At 47.1% G+C, this 19,460-nt stretch overlaps 1 protein-coding gene and 1 long non-coding RNA gene across 2 annotated transcripts in view; one reads left to right on the top strand and one right to left on the bottom strand.

The window, feature by feature from the left end:
* LOC141093087 (uncharacterized) overlaps positions 1–19,460 on the top strand; it is a 163,089-nt gene that overhangs the window by 92,154 nt on the left and 51,475 nt on the right. The window lies entirely within an intron of this gene.
* The window catches only part of LMAN1L (lectin, mannose binding 1 like), a 209,796-nt gene that overhangs the window by 156,413 nt on the left and 33,923 nt on the right, over positions 1–19,460 (bottom strand). The window contains exon 5 of the mRNA XM_073579548.1: positions 2,855–2,954. Within this exon, the coding sequence (XP_073435649.1) occupies positions 2,855–2,954 (100 nt within the window). The remainder of the gene's footprint in view (positions 1–2,854; positions 2,955–19,460) is intronic.

The following is a 19,460-nucleotide window of genomic DNA, read 5'->3' as shown; positions in this document are numbered from 1 at the left end:
TCGGTACAGCCAAAATCTTCGGCGTGATGGGCGAATGCGGCTTAATTTGCCACAGCATAGCTTCTATCGCCCGCACACGCTCAGGGCAAAGAGCCTTCACATCAACTTCCATTTGATCAAGGATGACCATTCCACTCCGGGGATGGCTTCTCTTCGGGCCCCGCAGCGACTGCCAGGGTCCACCCTGCACCTTCGATCGGCAATAAAGACATCTTTCTGACTCACCACTTCGCCCTTGTGTAGGTACACCCAGGCCAGATCTGTCCCCCGTGGCAAGGTGACCTCCCTGAGGCCCACGTTCAAAGCTCTTATGGGGACGTGTCCTCACTGGACTACAGCTATCGTACGAGCTATCATGACTTCTTGGTCTGCTCCTCCGCCTACCACAGGCTGAACTATCACCTCCAGCCCGTCAAGGTTGCGAAGAGTCCCCACTGAAAGGTGTAATATACTTTCTCGCTCAGGAGGCAGGATTACAGACTCCTTCCCAGGGGCCCTGGTGATCCCTACCGCCTGATAAGACGGCACACTCTTCTGCGTCCCACAGACGCGGATTAATCGCTGAAGGGCTGCTTGAGTAGGCTTGTGTGTGGCAGCCTTCTTCCAATAACTGGGTCCCCATTTGGTGAACATTATCTGATTGAGTTCTCATAGGATATTCATTCCCAGTACTACAGGCACATCTTCTTTGATGGGCTCAGGAACTAGCAGCATCCCTTTTTTCCCTACTTCTTGCCCACAGATTCGAATATTCATCCACACGACCCCTGTGACCGGGATCGGCTGTTGATTGGCAGCAAACAACCGGATCAATGTCTCCTTCTCTGGCTTAGCCAGGGCCTGAAAATGCTGTTTGAAATATGATTCTGGCATCGTTGTCACTTGTGACCCTCTATCTATCAAGCAATCCACTGCAACTTCCTCAAATTCAGCACGCAGGATGGGACTCCCAGAAATCAAGTGTTCATTATGATAAGGAGCGGACTCTCTTCTTGCTTCCCCCACAGAGTGCCGCGTTACTGCTGGGGTTGGTAGTTTAACGGCACCTGTTGCTGGCTTTGAGCATTATTCCGGTAGTCCCTGGCAAGGTGCCCTTTTCCTCCACATTCCCAGCATTGGATGCCTCCTCTTCGCCGAGGGGCACCCCGAGCCTGTCTTCGTGCCTCTGATGCCTGGCGGGGGGGGGGGGAGCTTGCACCCACTGACCCCTTAGGCTAATTTCACATTAGCATTTTTTTAGCGCTGCGCTTCGTGTGCAATAGAAACGGATGCAAAAAAACACATCATGCGTTTTGCATGTGTTTGCATTTTTTAGGCGCATGTGTTTTAACCAGTTTCTAGCCATGTTAACTCTTAAAACGCATGCGATTTTAAACGCAGGCGTGTGCATGTCCATGCGCACGCCTGCGTTCCCATAGACTGTAATGGGTTATTTTGTCGCATTACATGCGCAAGCGTTTTTTTATGCCGTTGGACCGACCCAAAAATGCAACAGGTTGCGTCGGGCGCGCCTAGGCGCACACTACAAAAAAACCGCATGTACAAGAAAACACACACGAGCGTGTGCAAACACTAGAACATGCGCCCACCATGTTAAACATAGGGGCGCATGGCGCATGGACGCGCACGATGCGCTATACTAAAAAAGCTAATGTGAAACCAGCCTTAAAGGTCGGGCCGAAGAATGGTTATATGAGTTCGTTGAGTCAGACTGTTGTTCTCCCATTCTTTGCTCCATCCGAGTACTGCATACTGACAAGAGACCGCTGCAAGTCTTGCACTACCTGGATCAGCGCCTCCTGATGATTTAGGTCTCCTCTGGTATTGGCACCCTGGACACACATCACACCAGACGTGTAACTGTCTTCCTTGCGTCGGGCCACTGCTTCTGCCAGGATTTGAAGGAATGAAAGCGTCGGATCTACACGGGCCCGTTCTGACATCGCTCTCCTCAAGGATGTGCTATGCAGTCCCAGAATTAATTGTTTCTGGAGTATCCGGTCTGTGGGGCCCACACCACCAAGCCCATCCATCTGTTTTCTTTGCACTTTCTGCCAACACTTCTTGCAATGATGGCTGTAATAAATCCATCAAGAATAAGAGCTCCCCAGCCAAGCAGCATGGTTTGTGTTGAGCAAACGATCAGCACATCTTTATTGCTCCGTTATGTAAGAGAATAAATCACATTAGCAACATCTGCTTCTTAGAAAGCTTCAAGACCTATGACAAGTGTCAGATACATAATAAAAGGCACTATATTGGGCAGCCATACCATTTCTGGCAACTATTTCTGTTCAGTACACATAGGCCTACATTTGTAAGTTTAGAGGTTGGAGAATTCAATATTCAGAAGCTTAGATGAAACACTAAACCACACCTGTGCAAACTGCGCCCCGAGGTGCAGAATTATTATTCAATTTGTATTTTTGATGATTAATTTTATTACTGAACAAATACATTGCTGTTGATTGAGCAACTATGCAATTAGTATCTTCATGATTAGTGATGAGCGCAAGCACTACTTACTCAAGTTTGCCTAGGCTGCTACGGTATGCACGGAGTACCACGCGTGCTTGATTGACATGTTCAAGTCCCGGCTCCCGCATGTTTCGCGGCTGTTAGACAGCCACAATACATGCGGGGATTGACCGTGTACTCCAAGCATGTGTTGTGGCTGTCTAACACCCGTGAAACATGCGAGAGCGGGGACTTGAACATGTCAATCAAGAACTCGCGGTACTCTGTGCAAACTCGAGTAAGGAGGACTTGCGCTCATCACTAATCATGAATCTGGATTTATACAGTACAGATATACAGACAAGCCCCGGTACATATAAATGTTTGGGACACTCACTCGCAGAGTTCTTTTATAATAGGTTATCTTTATTTTGAATGGACGAATTGTGTTCCTGAAATGTTTCACACAAGTGCCCAGTGCTTGACTCGAGCCATCCCTAAAAAAAACAAAACAAAAAAAAAACTGCTGATCCTGAACTATTGGTGTATGATATTATATGGTATGATTAATCAACATCAATGAAACATACAGTGGCGAGATGTGAAATCTTACCTGGAAAAAATATATATAACTATGAAAATAGTAACAGAAATAGAAAATAACATTTGAAAGTGTAGATTGCATTGTACTTATGTAAATAGCTCTGGCCATTTAAATAACAGTCAGGAATAATGTAAGAGGCCCAATTCATCATTTGCAACATTCTTTTAGGTGACTTCTTTTTTATTTGTTTTGTTACAGTTGTGGCCAAAAGTATTGACACCCCTGCAATTCTGTCAGATAATACTCAGTTTCTTCCTGAAAATGATTGCAAACACAAATTCTTTGGTATTATTATCTTCATTTAATTTGTCTTAAATGAAAAAACACAAAAAGAATTGTCCTAAAGCCAAATTGGATATAATTCCACACCAAACATAGAAAAGAGGGTGGACAAAAGTATTGGCACTGTTCGAAAAAATCATGTGATGCTTCTCTAATTTGTGTAATTAACAGCACCTGTGGCACCTAACAGGTGTTGGCAATAACAAAATCACACTTGCAGCCAGTTGACATGGATTAAAGTTGACTCAACCTGTGTCCTGTGTCCTTGTGTGAACCACATTGAGCATGGAGAAAAGAAAGAAGACCAAAGAACTGTCTGAGGACTTGAGAAACCAAATTGTGAGGAAGCATGAGCAATCTCAAGGCTACAAGTCCATCTCCAAAGACCTGAATGTTCCTGTGTCTACCGTGCGCAGTGTCATCAAGAAGTTTAAAGCCCATGGCACTGTGGCTAACCTCCCTAGATGTGGACGGAAAAGAAAAATTGACAAGAGATTTCAACGCAAGATTGTACGGATGTTGGAGAAAGAACCTCGACTAACATCCAAACAAGTTCAAGCTGCCCTGCAGTCCGAGGGTACAACAGTGTCAAGCCGTACTATCTGTCGGCGTCTGAATGAAAAGGGACTGTATGGTAGGAGACCCAGGAAGACCCCACTTCTTACCCCGAGACATAAAAAAGCCAGGCTGGAGTTTGCCAAAACTTACATGAAAAAGCCTAAAACGTTTTGGAAGAATGTTCTCTGGTCAGATGACACAAAAGTAGAGCTTTTTGGGCAAAGGCATCAACATAGAGTTTACTGGAGAAAAAAAAAGAGGCATTCAAAGAAAAGAACATGGTCCCTACAGTCAAACATGGCGGAGGTACCCTGATGTTTTGGGGTTGCTTTGCTGCCTCTGGCACTGGACTGCATGACCGTGTGCATGGGATTATGAAGTCTGAAGACTACCAACAAATTTTGCAGCATAATGTAGAGCCCAGTGTGAGAAAGCTGGGTCTCCCTCAGAGGTCATGGGTCTTCCAGCAGGACAATGACCCAAAACACACTTCAAAAAGCACTAGAAAATGGTTTGAGAGAAAGCACTGGAGACTTCTAAGGTGGCCAGCAATGAGTCCAGACCTGAATCCCATAGAACACCTGTGGAGAGATCTAAAATGGCAGTTTGGAGAAGGCACCCTTCAAATATCAGGGACCTGGAGCAGTTTGCCAAAGAAGAATGGTCTAAAATTCCAGCAGAGCATTGTAAGAAACTCATTGATGGTTACCGGAAGCGGTTGGTCGCAGTTATTTTGGCTAAAGGTTGTGCAACCAAGTATTAGGCTGAGAGTGCCAATACTTTTGTCTGGCCCATTTTTGGAGTTTTGTGTGAAATGACCAATGTTTTGCTTTTTGCTTCATTCTCTTTTGTGTTTTTTCATTAAAGACAAATTAAATGAAGATAATAATACCAAAGAATTTGTGTTTGCAAGCATTTTCAGGAAGAAACTGAGTATTATCTGACAGAATTGCAGGAGTGTCAATACTTTTGGCCACAACTGTATGTTCATTGCAGTTTTATTAACCAAATTCATCAAAATGATGCAGATGGGTTTATGACGTTTGAGTTAAAAAAACACATTTTTTTAGTCCACTAGAGTATTGGAATACAATTCTACAAAAATGTTGTAACAGTTCAAAAAGTTGCAAATTGTGAATTACCTCCAAAACATCTGGACAATGAAAACAATGCTCATAATGAGGAACAGCAAGAATGTTCCTGCAATCACCTTCATCGGTCAGACAGATTGCAGTGTGCACAGGGTTACAGGCAGAAAAGAGCGCTCAGGATCAGCAGCACAAGGTGATTGTAGGAACGAAACGTCTTCTTTATTTTTGGATTGCCTGCACACAATAAAATTATCTGCTTACAACATTTACCTGAGTGCCAAGCTTTCTACAAAAATTACTGTTATTGTGAACAGTTAAGCAAGTAGAAGATGAAATGATCTCTAAAAGGCCTAAAGTTAAAGAAGACACATTTCCTTTATATTTTAGGCAATTACACACACACATATATATATATATTTTACATTTTAAAAATTTAAAAAAGGAAAATGGGCAGATGCAAAAGTTTGTGCACCCTCCATGGTTAGTACATAGTAGCGGCCCCTTTTGAAAGCATGACAGCTTGTAAATGCTTTTTGTAGCCAAGAGTCTTTCAATTCTTGTTTGAGAGAGTTTCATCCATTCTTCCTTGGAAAATTCATCCAGTTCTGTGAGATTCCTGGGTCTCTTGCATGCACTGCTATTTGGAGGTCTAGCCACAGATTTTCAATGATGTTCAGATCAGGGGATTGTGAGGGCCATTGTAAAACCTTCAGCTTGCGCCTTTTGAGGTAGTCTACTGTGGATTTTAACGTGTGTTAAAGGGGTTGTCCAGTCCAAACAGATAAGTCTGGACTGATGAGCCATTGTTGTGTGGGTCTAAGTGCCATTGTTAAAAGAGAAATATGGACTCGGATATACATAATTTCTGCTGTTCTAGCCGAGAGGATGGAGTAATTTAAGTAGCGAGTAGGAGAAGGACTTGGTATACGCCTTTTGGGCGGTTATTGTGTTGGACTGCGAGCCCAAAGGACTAGTTCTCTTTTATTCTGGGGTTAGTGCATCTCCAGCTATGGACACTACATACCTCGGGAAGAAGGGACCATTAATTTTATATGTATTTCATATGATGAGAAAGGCGTTGTTGTTATCTAGTTCCTGAATGGTCGAGGCTGGCCATACACAATAAAGGAGGAATGTAAGCGTGGACTGTATTGTCCTGTTCCTGAAAACAACAATTGAGTAATGGAAATAATGTCATATATATATATATATATATATATATATATATATATATATATATATATGTATGTATATATATAGTCAGGCCTGGATTGTTACTATAACCAACCGGGCATTTTCCCTCTGGGCCGCTGTCATGTGGGCCGCGGGCGGCAGCGCCCGATCATCTGGCTGCTTGCCAGCTAATGCGGCCACTGTCCTGGCTGTTGCTCCTGCCGCCGGCCTTCTGCGGGCACGGCAGTTATAGTTTCCAACCCTCCCGCACTGCAGGGAGATAAGCCGCCACGCCCCCCCCACGCACCCCATCCTTGCCGTAGCATGAGACCTCCCCCCCGCAGCCACTCACAGCGTTGCTTGCCTGCTCTCTTCTCTGTTCACAGGACCTGTGATGAGGTCACAGGAGGGGAGGAGTCAGGGGTCACATCATCAGGAGCCTTTGTTCAGACCCCTGATCATGTGACCCCTGACTCCGCCCCTCCTGTGACCTCATCACAGGTCCTGTGCGCTCAGCCTTGCCTCTTGGTGTCTGCAAGACTCTGCTGTGCTGTTGTCATGGTGCTGGATGAGGTAAGTATGTGTGGGGTCACGATGTGTGGTGTCAGGAGGGGTTTACAGGGTAGATGTAGCAGAGCTGTGTGTGTGTATGAGGTGTACGGAATGGAGCCGTGTGTGTACGAGGTGTACGGAGCAGAGCCGTGTGTGTACGAGGTGTATGGAGAGGAACCATGTGTGTACAAGGTGTACGGAACAAAGCCGCGTGTACGAGGTGTACGGAGCGGAGCCGCGTGTGTACGAGGTGTACGGAGCGGAGCCGCGCGTGTACGAGGTGTACGGAGCGGAGCAGTGTGTGTACTTGGTGTACGGAGCAGAGCCGCGTGTGTATGGGGAATACGGAGCGGAGTCGTGTGTGTATGGAGTGGAGCCATATGTGTACGGGATATACGGAGCGGAGCAAAGTGTGTACGAAGCATACAAAGCGGGCTTTTCCCACGGACACAGGAGTACATGGCGGAGCCTCGAGGAGCATTTTAAAACTCACACATGACGTTCCACCTGAAGTGATGTGCTGGAAGCTGACCGGAAATGAGATAATTTCTTGAGGAGATTGTGACGGAACCAGGAATGCTTCAGATCCTTCACCGTGCCCTCCTCCGACAGCGCAGACAGCAGGATCGCCTTGGAATCGGGGATGCCGGCCATGTGAGGGGATCATGATATGTCCTGCAGCGGGAGGGCTCAGGTGGGCACTACAATGGGAGCCGGGCTGCTATAGTATCTTTATAGAATCTTTCTTTATTTCTTTTTCTTTCTTTCTCTGTTCTTTCTTTCTCATTCTTTGTTCTGTCTTTCCCTCATTTTCTCTCTCTCTGTTCTTTCTCTCTCTAATCTTTCTTTTTTCTTTCTCTCTCTCTGTTCTTTCTTTCCACTCTTTCTTTTTCTTTCCTCTCTTTCTTTCTCTCTGTTCTTTCTTTCTTTTCTTTACTTCTTTCTTTCTCTCTCTGTTCTTTCTCTGTCTCTCTCTGTTCTTTCTTCTTTCTCTCTCTGTTCTTTCTTCTTTCTCTCTCTGTTCTTTCTCTCTCGCTCTCCTTTCTTTCTCTCTTTTTTCTCTCTCTGTTTTCTCTCTTCCTTAGTGCCAGTCAGTGTGCCCATAATGCCAGCCACTGTGCCCTCAGTACCAGTCAGTGTGATCAGCAGTGCTAAATGGGTGCGATTAGGCGTGGAAATGGGTGTGACTAGTTGCGAAATGGGTGTGGCCAGGCTTGGCCTAAAATTTGCAGCAGTGCGCTGCGCGAGCCGCAGTCTTTATCCCTCTTTCCCTTCTTTAAATGTTGGGAGGTATGATAGGGGCAGCTATGACCAGGGGGTCTGGTTGCCCAATGGATAACAGTGCTGCCAGGAATTCTGTCACCGTGCGTACAAAAGGGGACAGAGCTTTGGGAGGAGTACTGTACCTAAAAGCAATAAATAGGACTGAGCTGAAGTACTGGGCACAGCTCTGACTACATGTTATATAGTCGTGTTAATCTCCTCTCACTTCTTGTAACCTACAAGTGTACAAAGATATTATATAGTCACCATGTGACTAGTGGGCCTGTGTAACTTCAAATGCCAGGGCTGAATTTTAGTTCCAGTCCGGCCCTGTATATAGTTATGTGAACCATATACTATGTAACTAGGCTGTAATATGGAATAGTATGAGTGCTGTTAATATACTTATGTGACTTAGCAGTGGTATAGGACAATAGGCATAGTATACAGTATATTGTGTGACAGGTTCACTGGTACAATGTATGAGGGGAGATATGTGTCACTGCGCATATTGGCATCAGTGATGTGAAACCAGGATATTTTACCTCCAGCACACTACGTGTTGATAGGGTTAATTTAAAGTTGTATACATGGGATGGTTTTATGTGGGCACCCATAGAGTGAGTGGGAGGGTGCTCACCATATCTCCACTGGTAGAGCTAATACCGGCCTATTTACTGACAGGACATGGAATGAAGTCACGGTCATGTGATCATCACATGGCCTGGCTTAAAAAGTTGGTCCAGAGAGTCAGTGTGTGTTGTGTCTTTGGAGAGGAGGAACTCCCATGTGGCTCCAGGAGGAGCTGAAGACATTGTGTGCTACCTGCAGGTGACTCCTGCAGGGAAAGGGCTCTTTTGGACTGTATCTTTGTTTTGTTTTACCGTTACACCAGAAAGTCTCTGTTTATTTTGCTGAACCCTGATAAGGTATGCTGTCCATAATAAAGCCAGCAGGTGATCTACAACCAAAACCGCTCCTGTGTCTACCTTGTGAAGCAGCTGAGTGTGTCAGCCCTTCACAACTGATATAGGATAACGTATGGTTAATGTTTGGGGCTAGTTCAAAGTGGGGAAGGGTTACTGAGATTATAAAAGGGACCCACTTCCTGGTAGTTGTAAGATTGCAAAGTACAGCATCAAGGTCAAACTCAAGTGAAGTGGGCTGCTAGGGCCACTATGTTGCAATCATCCGAGGCAGTGGGGGGCCGTACTGATTATCCTTTGCGGTCATTCCGGCAACGTCAGGAGCCAACTCTCATTGTGAGGGCTGATGGGCACATCTTGTCCTCTGGTGCACATGGGTAGATGGATGCAGAACTGTATGAAAGGCAGGTGTCTGATCCTGGGTGCACTGCGGAACTGGACAGGAAATTCCTGGTAGGGCTGAAGATGTGTTGTGTAAAAGAAGTAAGGAAAATTAAGTGTTGTGCCCTATCCAACATGTTACAACTTGATGAACTTGACCCGTAAACATTTGCTTGTTGCAATAAACTGAGTGTCCTGAGTTATGTTCCGTGGCTCCTGAAGACAGAGGCCTGGAGACAGTGGAGGCCTGCGGCCTACAAGTGAGTGTGATGCACCCTACACTGCTCACAGCACCCTGTGACTAGGACACTGATTTCCTGTAAAGTGCCAGAGTGTGACCAGAGAGCAGCTTGGTCATGACTACCGCTCTCAGCCGGTGACCCCTATCCTGGATTAATCTGGTTCATTGATGGAACTCCAAATTAACAGATAGACAGTAAAAAATGTGTAGTAGCTGTTCGATCTAAAACATTCATTGTTCAATAGAAATGAATCTACACGGGGGCGTGGCCTGGATCGCTTGTAGGGAAGACGCGCTTTGCTGCAGCTCCCGCTACCAGCCACAAAATATACCCTCTTCTGACCCCAACGAAAGTGTCTATATGCCCCCCAGAGAGAGCTGGGCTTAGCGAAGGTGGTGAAGGACAGCGAGGGGAGAACCGCGGCTCACTGCAAGGAGAACGGTCACGGGGAGCGGGCCTTGGCGCCAGAGGCGGTCAGGCGCCATCTTTACCGCTTCTTCCTGAGGTGGTCCGGACAGCAGTCTGCAGAGAGCTGTTGGAGGTGGTGGAGGGCCCGTGGCCTCTGCCGGAAGAGAGACCGCTGACTAACAAGGAAGGGAAGGAACGTATTAGCTTACCGGAGGAGAGGGAGGTGAGCCGGTCGCACGTGCCTGGCTGGTGAACAGGGGGTGACCGCGGTGCTGGGTGCTCCTGGTGCATTGCCCGGGGTATCTGAGGCGGCCGCTCCTGCTGCATACAGGGAACTGGGGCGACCTGGAGTCTGGGGGTATCGCTTCACCCTTTCAGAGGCGCCAAGACCGGCCTAATTTTATGCCACGGCAGTGTGAGACTTTCTATATAGTGCACCACATTAGAGCGCTGATACCGCCCTATTCACTCATGTCAGCGCATCACCTTTCAAGACGCATGGGGTTATCTTCATCTATGAACATGCATTATTAGACTTTCCCTGAATGCACGAGGGGTGATTCAAACGCACGCTTTAATTAAGCATTATGGTTAAATCTAAAAAAGAGCGTGCAAAACCGCTGGCTACTAGTGTACATCAGGGCAGGCAAAGTGAAATGGAGAAATTTCTGAAAAATAAACCTGGGTCGGCTAGGTCCACACCTAAAAAGCTGCACGCAAATGCTGAGGTGGAGGAACAGGTCGAGGACTCGGACTCAAGTGATGATGTCTCAGGCAGTGATATTACCCACTCAGACTCTGGAAAGTTTTCTAGATCAGTCTTCAAAAAACTTCTGGCCCAAGCTTTAAAGCCTTTGGTTGCGGAGATATCTGGTATGAGAGCAGATTTGTCACATATTGGTAATAGAGTGGAGTCCCTTGAATCATCTCAGTCCTCTTTCATTAGCCACTCCAACGCCATGAGAGATCATTTGGACTACCACAGAACACAGCTTAATAACTCTCTTCTGGCCTTAGAAGATCAAGAAAATAGGAGTCGCAGAAAAAAATATAAGGATTAAAGGCTTGCCTGAAAGTGTCTCTACAGAAATATTAGAAAAATCCACGAAAGAGATCTTTGCCCTCCTAATCCCGCAAGAAAAATGCGACCAAATTGTAATAGAGAGGGTCCATAGATCGCTCAGACCCAAGCCTAAGCCTTCTGAACCCCCGAGGGATGTGATCTGCGGCTTGTTGAGCTATGTGGACACAAATATTATTTTGTCTGCCTCAAGAGACGTTAAAAATCTCACCTATGAAGGATCTGCTATCCAACTTTATCAGGACATTGCGCCGTCGACTCTTGCAAAAAGAAGGATCCTAAGACCCTTATTGGAAGTGCTACGCTCGCGTAAAATCCTTTATAAATGGCTATTTCCGTTTGGAATATCGGTAAATGGAGACGGCAAACAAACAGTGAGGAGTCCCGAAGATTTAACCAAAATATGGGACACATTCGACATTGCTCCTATTGATATTCCTTCATGGTTACCTTTAGACATGGATCTTCGCACGCCTCCTCCTATCAATGCTTATACAGGAGGTCAGGGGGACTGGGCCTCAGTGAAGAGACGCATGCCCCCTAAACGAGGGAAATCTGGGGCGAGAAAAGAGATGCCCCCCTGAGTTCTATTGTGCTCTGTCTAGCCGTATTTTCTCACATATAGACCCGTAAATTTTTGTATAACTCTTTAATGTTTTAGATCACTTTAGTTTGCCTTGATTGGCATCTGCTAATGTGTTGCTGCTTTCATTTAACTGCCTTATAAGCTAACATGTACCACTCGTGTATTGGTGATGTAATTAACTGCTCTGCTATGGGGGGTATGTTTGACCCCCTACCCCTGCCACAGGCAGGTAGTTGGTTATTGTTATCTGTTACTTTATCTTGTATTTTGTATTTTTTGTGGCTCGTCGGCATGGGGCACTTACTCATTTATTTTTTTTGCTCCATCTATTTTACTATGGGTGATAAGGTCAATTTCGTCACTATGGTAGTGGCTTCATACAATGTAAAAGGCTTACGTTCCCCGTGTAAAAGGAGCCAGGTATTGAACCTTCTATATGCAAAAAAGGCTAGTGTAGTCTTCCTACAGGAGACACATTTTAAAGTGGGGAGAGTCCCGGATATGTCTAGATCCCGTTACCTGACCTGGTATCATAGTACGGGTGGGTCAGCGTCTAGAGGAGTGAGTATTGCTATTAAAAAGAATGTTCCTTTTGTCTTGCATGATTGCCTTTCAGATTCCGAAGGAAGATATATTATACTAAAGGGCCTTATAGCCAATACTAAAGTTACTCTGTGTAACCTATACGCCCCAAATAGGAATCAGATTGGATGGCTGTGCAAAACAATGAATACCTTAAAACTATTTACTGAGGGTTTGTTGTTGATGGGGGGAGACTTTAACGTATCACTCAACCCATCCCTAGATACTTCAACGGACAAGTCGACCCTTTCTCAAAGGGCACTGAGAAAATTACACCTTTCTTTACAAGAATTGCACTTGACAGACCCTTGGAGGACACTCTTTCCTTCGGGCAGAGACTACACTTTTTATTCCCACCCGTGTGGTAACTATCACAGAATTGATTATCTATTGACACAAACAACTAATCTCCCATTAGTTAAAAATGCGACTATAGACATTACCTCTCTCTCGGACCATGCTCCTATTTTTCTCGACATAGGCATAGTAACCCTTCCGCGGCCAGCCAAGTTATGGTCACTTAACGAGACATTATTAGATTCTGATTCCCACATTACGAAACTGACTGGCACTCTTGAATTCTTTTTCCAGACAAATTTACACTCTGGCCCGCCCCTACCTGTGGTGTGGGAATCACATAAAGCGGTAATGAGGGGAGAATTTATAGCTTTGAGTTCCCATCTCAAAAAAGAAAGAACAAAACAGGTTGTGTCTATTTTGCACCAAATTAATTCCTTGGAAAGATTGCACAAGATATCTCAAGTAAATAAGATACAAACTGAACTGACGGACCTAAGGAATTCACTAAAAAATCTTTTAAATATTCAAATCGGCCAAAACCTATATGAGAAGTAAACAGAGGTTCTATCTCCACGGCAATAAAAGTAGTAAGCTTATGTTTTCACTGCTTAAAAAGCAGCAGGACAAGACGTTTATTAGACAACTCAAAGCTCTGGACGGCTCTTCAATTTTCGAGACCGCAGACATTGCCGAGGAGTTTAGATCCTTTTATGACAGTTTATACAATTTAAGCATACCAGATAGCATGCAAGACCCAATAACAGCTATAGAAAAAATCAAAGAGTTCCTGATTCCACTAAATCTCCCTAACATAACCCCGGAAGGCCAATCTTTACTAACTGCTCCGGTTACCCCTAAAGAAATTTTAGACACCCTCTCCACCATTCCAAATGGAAAGGCCCCAGGCCCGGATGGTCTCCCCATTATATACTATAAAAAGTTCATAAAATCATTCTTACCTCATCTGGTGACCTTGTTCAATTCCTATTTGGAGGGCCAGCTTCCCCCTAAGCAATCCCTGGAGGCATACATCACGGTTCTCCCGAAGGAGGGTAAGGATCCCAACTTGTGCACCAGCTACAGACAAATCTCATTGCTTAATGCTGACATCAAAATGTGGGCTAAAATACTAGCGGGCAGAGTAAGCAACTTTTTACCCAAATTAATTCATGTGGATCAAGCGGGCTTTGTGAGGGGTAGGGAAGGGAAAGATAACTCCACTAGGGCCATACAGTCTATAATATTTGACAAGACCCGGCAGGTCCCCTTAGTACTCCTGTCAACGGATGCCGAGAAGGCTTTTGACAGAGTGTGCTGGAGATTTATGGAACAGGTATTGATTAAATTTGGCTTCCCTCCTCAATATATAACAGCAGTTCTCTCTCTCTACTCTCAACCGACGGCCAAGGTCAGGATTAATGGCACCCTGTCAAACAGTTTTGAGATTCACAACGGGACTAGGCAGGGATGCCCTCTGTCTCCATCCTTGTTCATTTTAGTCATAGAAACTTTGATACAAAGCATCAGAAAAGAACAACGCATAGAGGGGTTGTCGGTGGGTCCGGGGATACTCAAAACGCTAGCTTTCGCAGACGATCTGCTTTTCCTCATATCCAACCCGTCTCAGGCATTCCCGATCATCCTCCAAATTTTTCAACAGTTTGGCTTCCTTTCCAATTTTAAAATTAATCTAACCAAATCTGAAGCATTAAATATTACTCTCCCTCATTCTCAACTCTCCACTATTCGTACACAGACTCCCTTCTCTTGGGCTAATAGCTCTATTAAATATTTAGGAATATTCATAACTAGAGACCCCACTAACTTATTTCAAAGTAATTTAATTCCCTTAATTAAAAAAGTTACAAACCTGATGCATAAATATAACCTACCCACTTTATCCTGGATGGGTCTCATCAATGTGTTTAAGGCGTATATCATGCCTATCATATTGCATGCCATGAATATGGTTCCGATTCAGATACCCCTGACCTTTTTCGGGTCGTTAAAGTCACTAATAGGAAAATTTATCTGGAAATCTAAACCGGCTAGGTTGCCTTATAGGCTTCTTACTTATCCAGTCTCCTCTGGTGGATTGGGAGTCCCAGACCCCCTTTTATATTATAAAGCAATCCATCTTAGCAGATGGTCAAAGGTGGTGTCTTGCGCTGAAGGTGGGGAGGGAACTTGTGTTGACCTGGCTCTATTGGGCCCGAGGGGTTTACCTTATCTCTGGACTAAAGCTAAACCACCAGTCGCTCTTAGGCTAGACGAGATAACTTCTACTACATTACGTATCAAAAGATTGATGTTGGGGGAACTACCGGAGGACACTTTTCCCTCGACGTTAACGCCGATTGGCTCAATACCCTATCTAATAGATCTTGATTTTCAAGATCCATATAATCTATGGTCTACCCTCCCTAGAGAAACACTGAGTAGCTGTTACGGTGTGGGAACTAAAGGAGGAACCTGGAGGTGGACCCTCTGGGTCACGGCTCCAGAGCCCCCGAGGGCGAGCCGACCAGGTGAAACCCACCCCCTATACAGGGAGCGTTAGGAGCAGGCCCCCAAGGGATGGAACCGTAACAGCCGGAGACAAAGGGACGACCAGGGCTAGAAATAAGAGAGTCTGTGGCGAGGAGGGACAGAGCCCAGGCGCACGGAGGGACTGCAACAACTAAGGAGAATAGAGACAAGCAGGACCGGGAGTATTAGGGCCAGACGGAGGCTGGTGACTGTGGGTGAGAGAGGAAGGAGAGCCAGGTACGGACAACACACAGAGCGGACGGACGGATAGCAGAGGGTAACGGACCAGAGAGGCACTAGGGACAAGACAGAGACACTGGACAAGGCAGGTGGGCCACGGAGCAGAGAAGCTACCGGAGGCAGCGCAAACAGGACAGCAGGATAGCGCAGAGGATACAGGGACCTGAGGAGAGCGGAAACGCTAGAGCAGGAACAGCGTCACCGCAGAAGATAATCAGGCCTCTTACCTGACAAGATGCCTTGCTGAAATAGCCGGTGGGTGCCGCCATGTTGTGGGCGGAGCCACCGCGTCACTGCTCCCAGAGGTCCGAGCGCCAAGGAAATAGAACAGCGCAGGCGCGCAGGAACGACGACGGGGAATCCGGATGTCTGGAGTGGGGACGCGACGTGGAGCAGGAGCGCGCCGGGAGGCGTGCAGGAGAGCAGCGGGGCAGCGCTGGTAAGTATGGCCGGTAGTGGGCATGACACCGGTAGGGGGCATGACAGTACCCCCCCCTTTACTCCCCCTCTTTCTAACGCTGGAGAGAAATCTTTTCATAATACGAGGAGCATCAATATTCTCTCGGGGTTCCCAAGATCTCTCCTCAGGACCAAAAACAAAGTTTTTCCCCTAACCGTCTTCATAGCAAGTATATCCTTCACCTCAAAAGTGTTGTCAGCACTATTTGGTAGGGGGGTGAGGGAAGGAGCTGAGTGGAAACAATTAAACACTGCTGGTTTGAGGAGTGATACGTGAAAGACATCAGGGATACGCAGAGAGGCAGGTAATTTCAATTTGTAGGCCACGTCGTTGATGCGTTTTACAATTTCCATGGGGCCAATGTAACGTGGACCTAACTTATAGGATGGGATTTTTAGCCTGATGTATCGGGAGGACAGCCAAACCTTATCTCCTGGGCGGTACGGAGGAGCGTCTAAACGTTTTTTGTCGGCATACTGCTTCATTTTGCAACTGGCAGCCTCAAGAGCCCCCTTAGTCTCTCTCCAAATCTGAGAGAAGTCCGCGGTCACGGAGTCCGCCGCCGGCACGCCAGAGGTGGGGGAAACGGGAAGGGGAATGCCGGGATGTTGTCCAAAAACTATGAAAAAAGGAGACTTGGAAGAGGCTTCACTGGGATGATTATTGTAGGCGAATTCGGCCCAGGGCAGAAGAGCAACCCAGTCGTCCTGGTGGGCGTTGGAAAAATGCCGGAGATAGGAAGTTAGAGTTTGGTTGACTCGTTCAACTTGCCCATTCGACTGCGGATGATAAGCCGAGGAGAAATCTAGAGTGATCTTCATTAATCCGCAGAGAGCTCGCCAAAAGCGGGAGGTAAACTGGACTCCTCGGTCCGAGACAATATGTTGAGGAAAACCATGGAGGCGGAAGATGTGGAGCAAGAAAATCTTCGCCAACTCGGGGGCCGTAGGCAGACCAGGTAAGGGAATGAAATGGGCCATTTTGGAAAACCGATCTACGACGACCAGGATCACTGAGCACTTAGAGGACGAAGGTAAATCGGTAATAAAGTCCATAGCAATGTGGGTCCATGGGACCGAAGGTACAGGCAACGGGTGTAGGAGACCAGAAGGACGTTGTCTAGGGACTTTGTTTCTAGCGCAGGAGGGACAGGAGGCGATGAACTCCACTACATCTTGGTGAAGCGAGGGCCACCAATAGTGGCGGGAGACGAGAGAGAGGGTCTTCTTGGTTCCAGCATGCCCGGAAAACTTCGAGGAATGGCTCCATCGTAGGACCTTCTGCCTGTCCCCACTTGACACAAAGGTTTTGCCCGGTGGTGGAGTGGCTAGGCTTAGCGGGGCCACGGTGAGAATCTTGGCCGGGTTAATAATATGTGCAGGTTCATCCTCGCTGTCCATGGGCAAAAATGACCGGGATAGGGCGTCAGCCTTGATGTTCTTGTCCCCCGGTCGGAAGTGGAGTTCAAAATCGAATCGCCCGAAGAACAAAGACCACCTGGCCTGCCGTGGGTTGAGTCTTTGGGCGGACTGAACATACTCCAAATTTTTGTGATCCATGAAGATGATGAACGGATGAACTGCCCCTTCAAGGAGATAGCGCCACTCCTCGAGGGCTAGCTTAATGGCCAGCAACTCTCTATCCCCAATGGAGTAATTTCGTTCCGGGGCGGAAAAAGGCTTTAGAGAAGAATCCGCAGGTGACTAAGCGGTCAGAGGAGGATTTCTGCAAAAGAACCGCTCCTGCTCCAACTGAAGATGCGTCCACCTCGAGGATGAATGGCCTATTGGCATCAGGGCGGTGGAGCACAGGAGATTTTGCGAATTCTTGTTTCAGAGCCTCGAAGGCGACCTCAGCGTCCGTGGGCCAGTGGTTAGGATTGGCCCCCTTGCAGACAAGAGCAGAAATGGGCTTAGTCAGAGTCGAAAAATGAGGGATAAATTGCCTATAATAATTGGCAAATCCCAAAAACGCTGGATTGCCTTCACCCCAAGTGGACGTGGCCAATCGAGGACTGTAGAAACCTTCTCAGGATCCATCTCCAACCCGGAGCTCGAGACGATGTACCCAAGAAAGGGCAGCGAGGATTGCTCAAAAATGCACTTCTCCAATTTGGCAAAAAGGAGATTTTCCCTGAGGCGTTGGAGAACCTGGCAGACATCTCGGAGATGAGTGGATAGGTCTGGGGAGAAGATCAAGATGTCGTCTAGGTAGACTACGACACAGGAGTATAGGAGGTCTCGGAAGATGTCGTTAACGAGCTCCTGGAAGACTGCTGGCGCGTTACAGAGGCCAAAAGGCATGACTAAATATTCGTAGTGGCCGTCTCGCGTGTTGAATGCGGTCTTCCACTCATCTCCTGATCGTATGGGAACAAGGTTATAGGCTCCTCGCAGGTCCAGCTTGGTAAAGACTCTTGTTCCCCTCAAGCGGTCAAATAGCTCCGAGATAAGCGGCAGTGGATATTTGTTCTTCACTGTAATGCGGTTCAGGCCACGATAATCGATACATGGATGGAGAGACCCATCCTTCTTTTTCACAAAGAAGAAGCCTGCTCCAGCAGGGGATGAGGATTTCCGAATGAAGCCTCGGGCTAGGTTTTCTTTAACATATTCGGACATGGCCTGAGACTCCGCTGGAGAGAGAGGGTAAATCCTTCCACGAGGAGGCATAGTACCAGGAATAAGCTCAATGGGGCAATCGTAGGAACGGTGAGGAGGAAGGACTTCAGCTTCTTTCTTGCTGAAGACATCCGAGAAGGAACTGTACGCGGACGGCAGCCCGGAGAGGACAGGGAGGGGAAGGGGAATACCTACTGGACGAACCGGCAGCAGACACCGAGCCCGACAAGACTCCCCCCAGCGAAGCACATTGCCATTACGCCAATCCAAGGTGGGCTCGTGGAGCTGCAGCCAAGGAAGGCCGAGAAGGACGGGATGCGAAATACCAGCCAAAACATAGAACGAAATTCTCTCCGTGTGCAAGGCGCCTACCTGTAACTCTACCTCCTGTGTTACCAACGTAATGGTCTCTAGCAAAGGTCTGCCATCCACAGAGGCGAGGACCTGAGGCTTTTCGAGGGTCCTAACGGGGATAGACAATTTGGTGACCTCATCGAGCCTGATAAAATTTCCAGCAGCACCCGAATCCACATAGGCCATAAAAGAAACCCGCTTACTACCGACATGCAGGAGGACCGACAAAGTAAGGGGTTGAGCGGTATCTTGACCACGTAGGGAGGTCTCCCTTACCTGACCTAGGCGGAGAAGCTCCGGAACGGGATCGAAGGTAGAAGCCCTGGGTCGGGGACTGGGTGATTTGCGGGCGGATGGCATTGGACGAGAAAGTCGTCTCTCGCGGGACCGCTCTTGGAACCGGAGGTCAATCCGCGTGGCTAGAGAAATTAGATCCTCCAGAGCGGTGGGGTTATCGCGACCAGCGAGTTTGTCCTTTATACGACCCGAGAGCCCCCGCAAAAAGGCTCCTACCAATGCCTCATTGTTCCACCCTAAGTCGGACGACAGGGTCCGGAATTGGATGGCATACTGACTCACGGTTTGTGAACCCTGACAAAGACTGAACAGGGACTCCGTAGTGGAGGCTAGACGACCTGGTTTGTCGAACACTCGCCGAAAAGTGTCCAGAAAAAGGGTCAGCTGGGAAACTACGGGATTGTCACGCTCCCAAAGGGGATTTACCCACGCCAAAGCGTCCTCCTCTAAATGAGAAACAATAAAGGCCACCT

Source organism: Dendrobates tinctorius, unplaced genomic scaffold, assembly GCF_039654945.1.
Source record: "Dendrobates tinctorius isolate UK_male_01 unplaced genomic scaffold, ASM3965494v1 ptg000062l, whole genome shotgun sequence".
Classification (NCBI taxonomy): Eukaryota; Metazoa; Chordata; class Amphibia; order Anura; family Dendrobatidae; genus Dendrobates; species Dendrobates tinctorius.
Note: the sequence above shows the minus strand (reverse complement) of the source record. Positions and strands in the feature narration are given on the sequence as shown.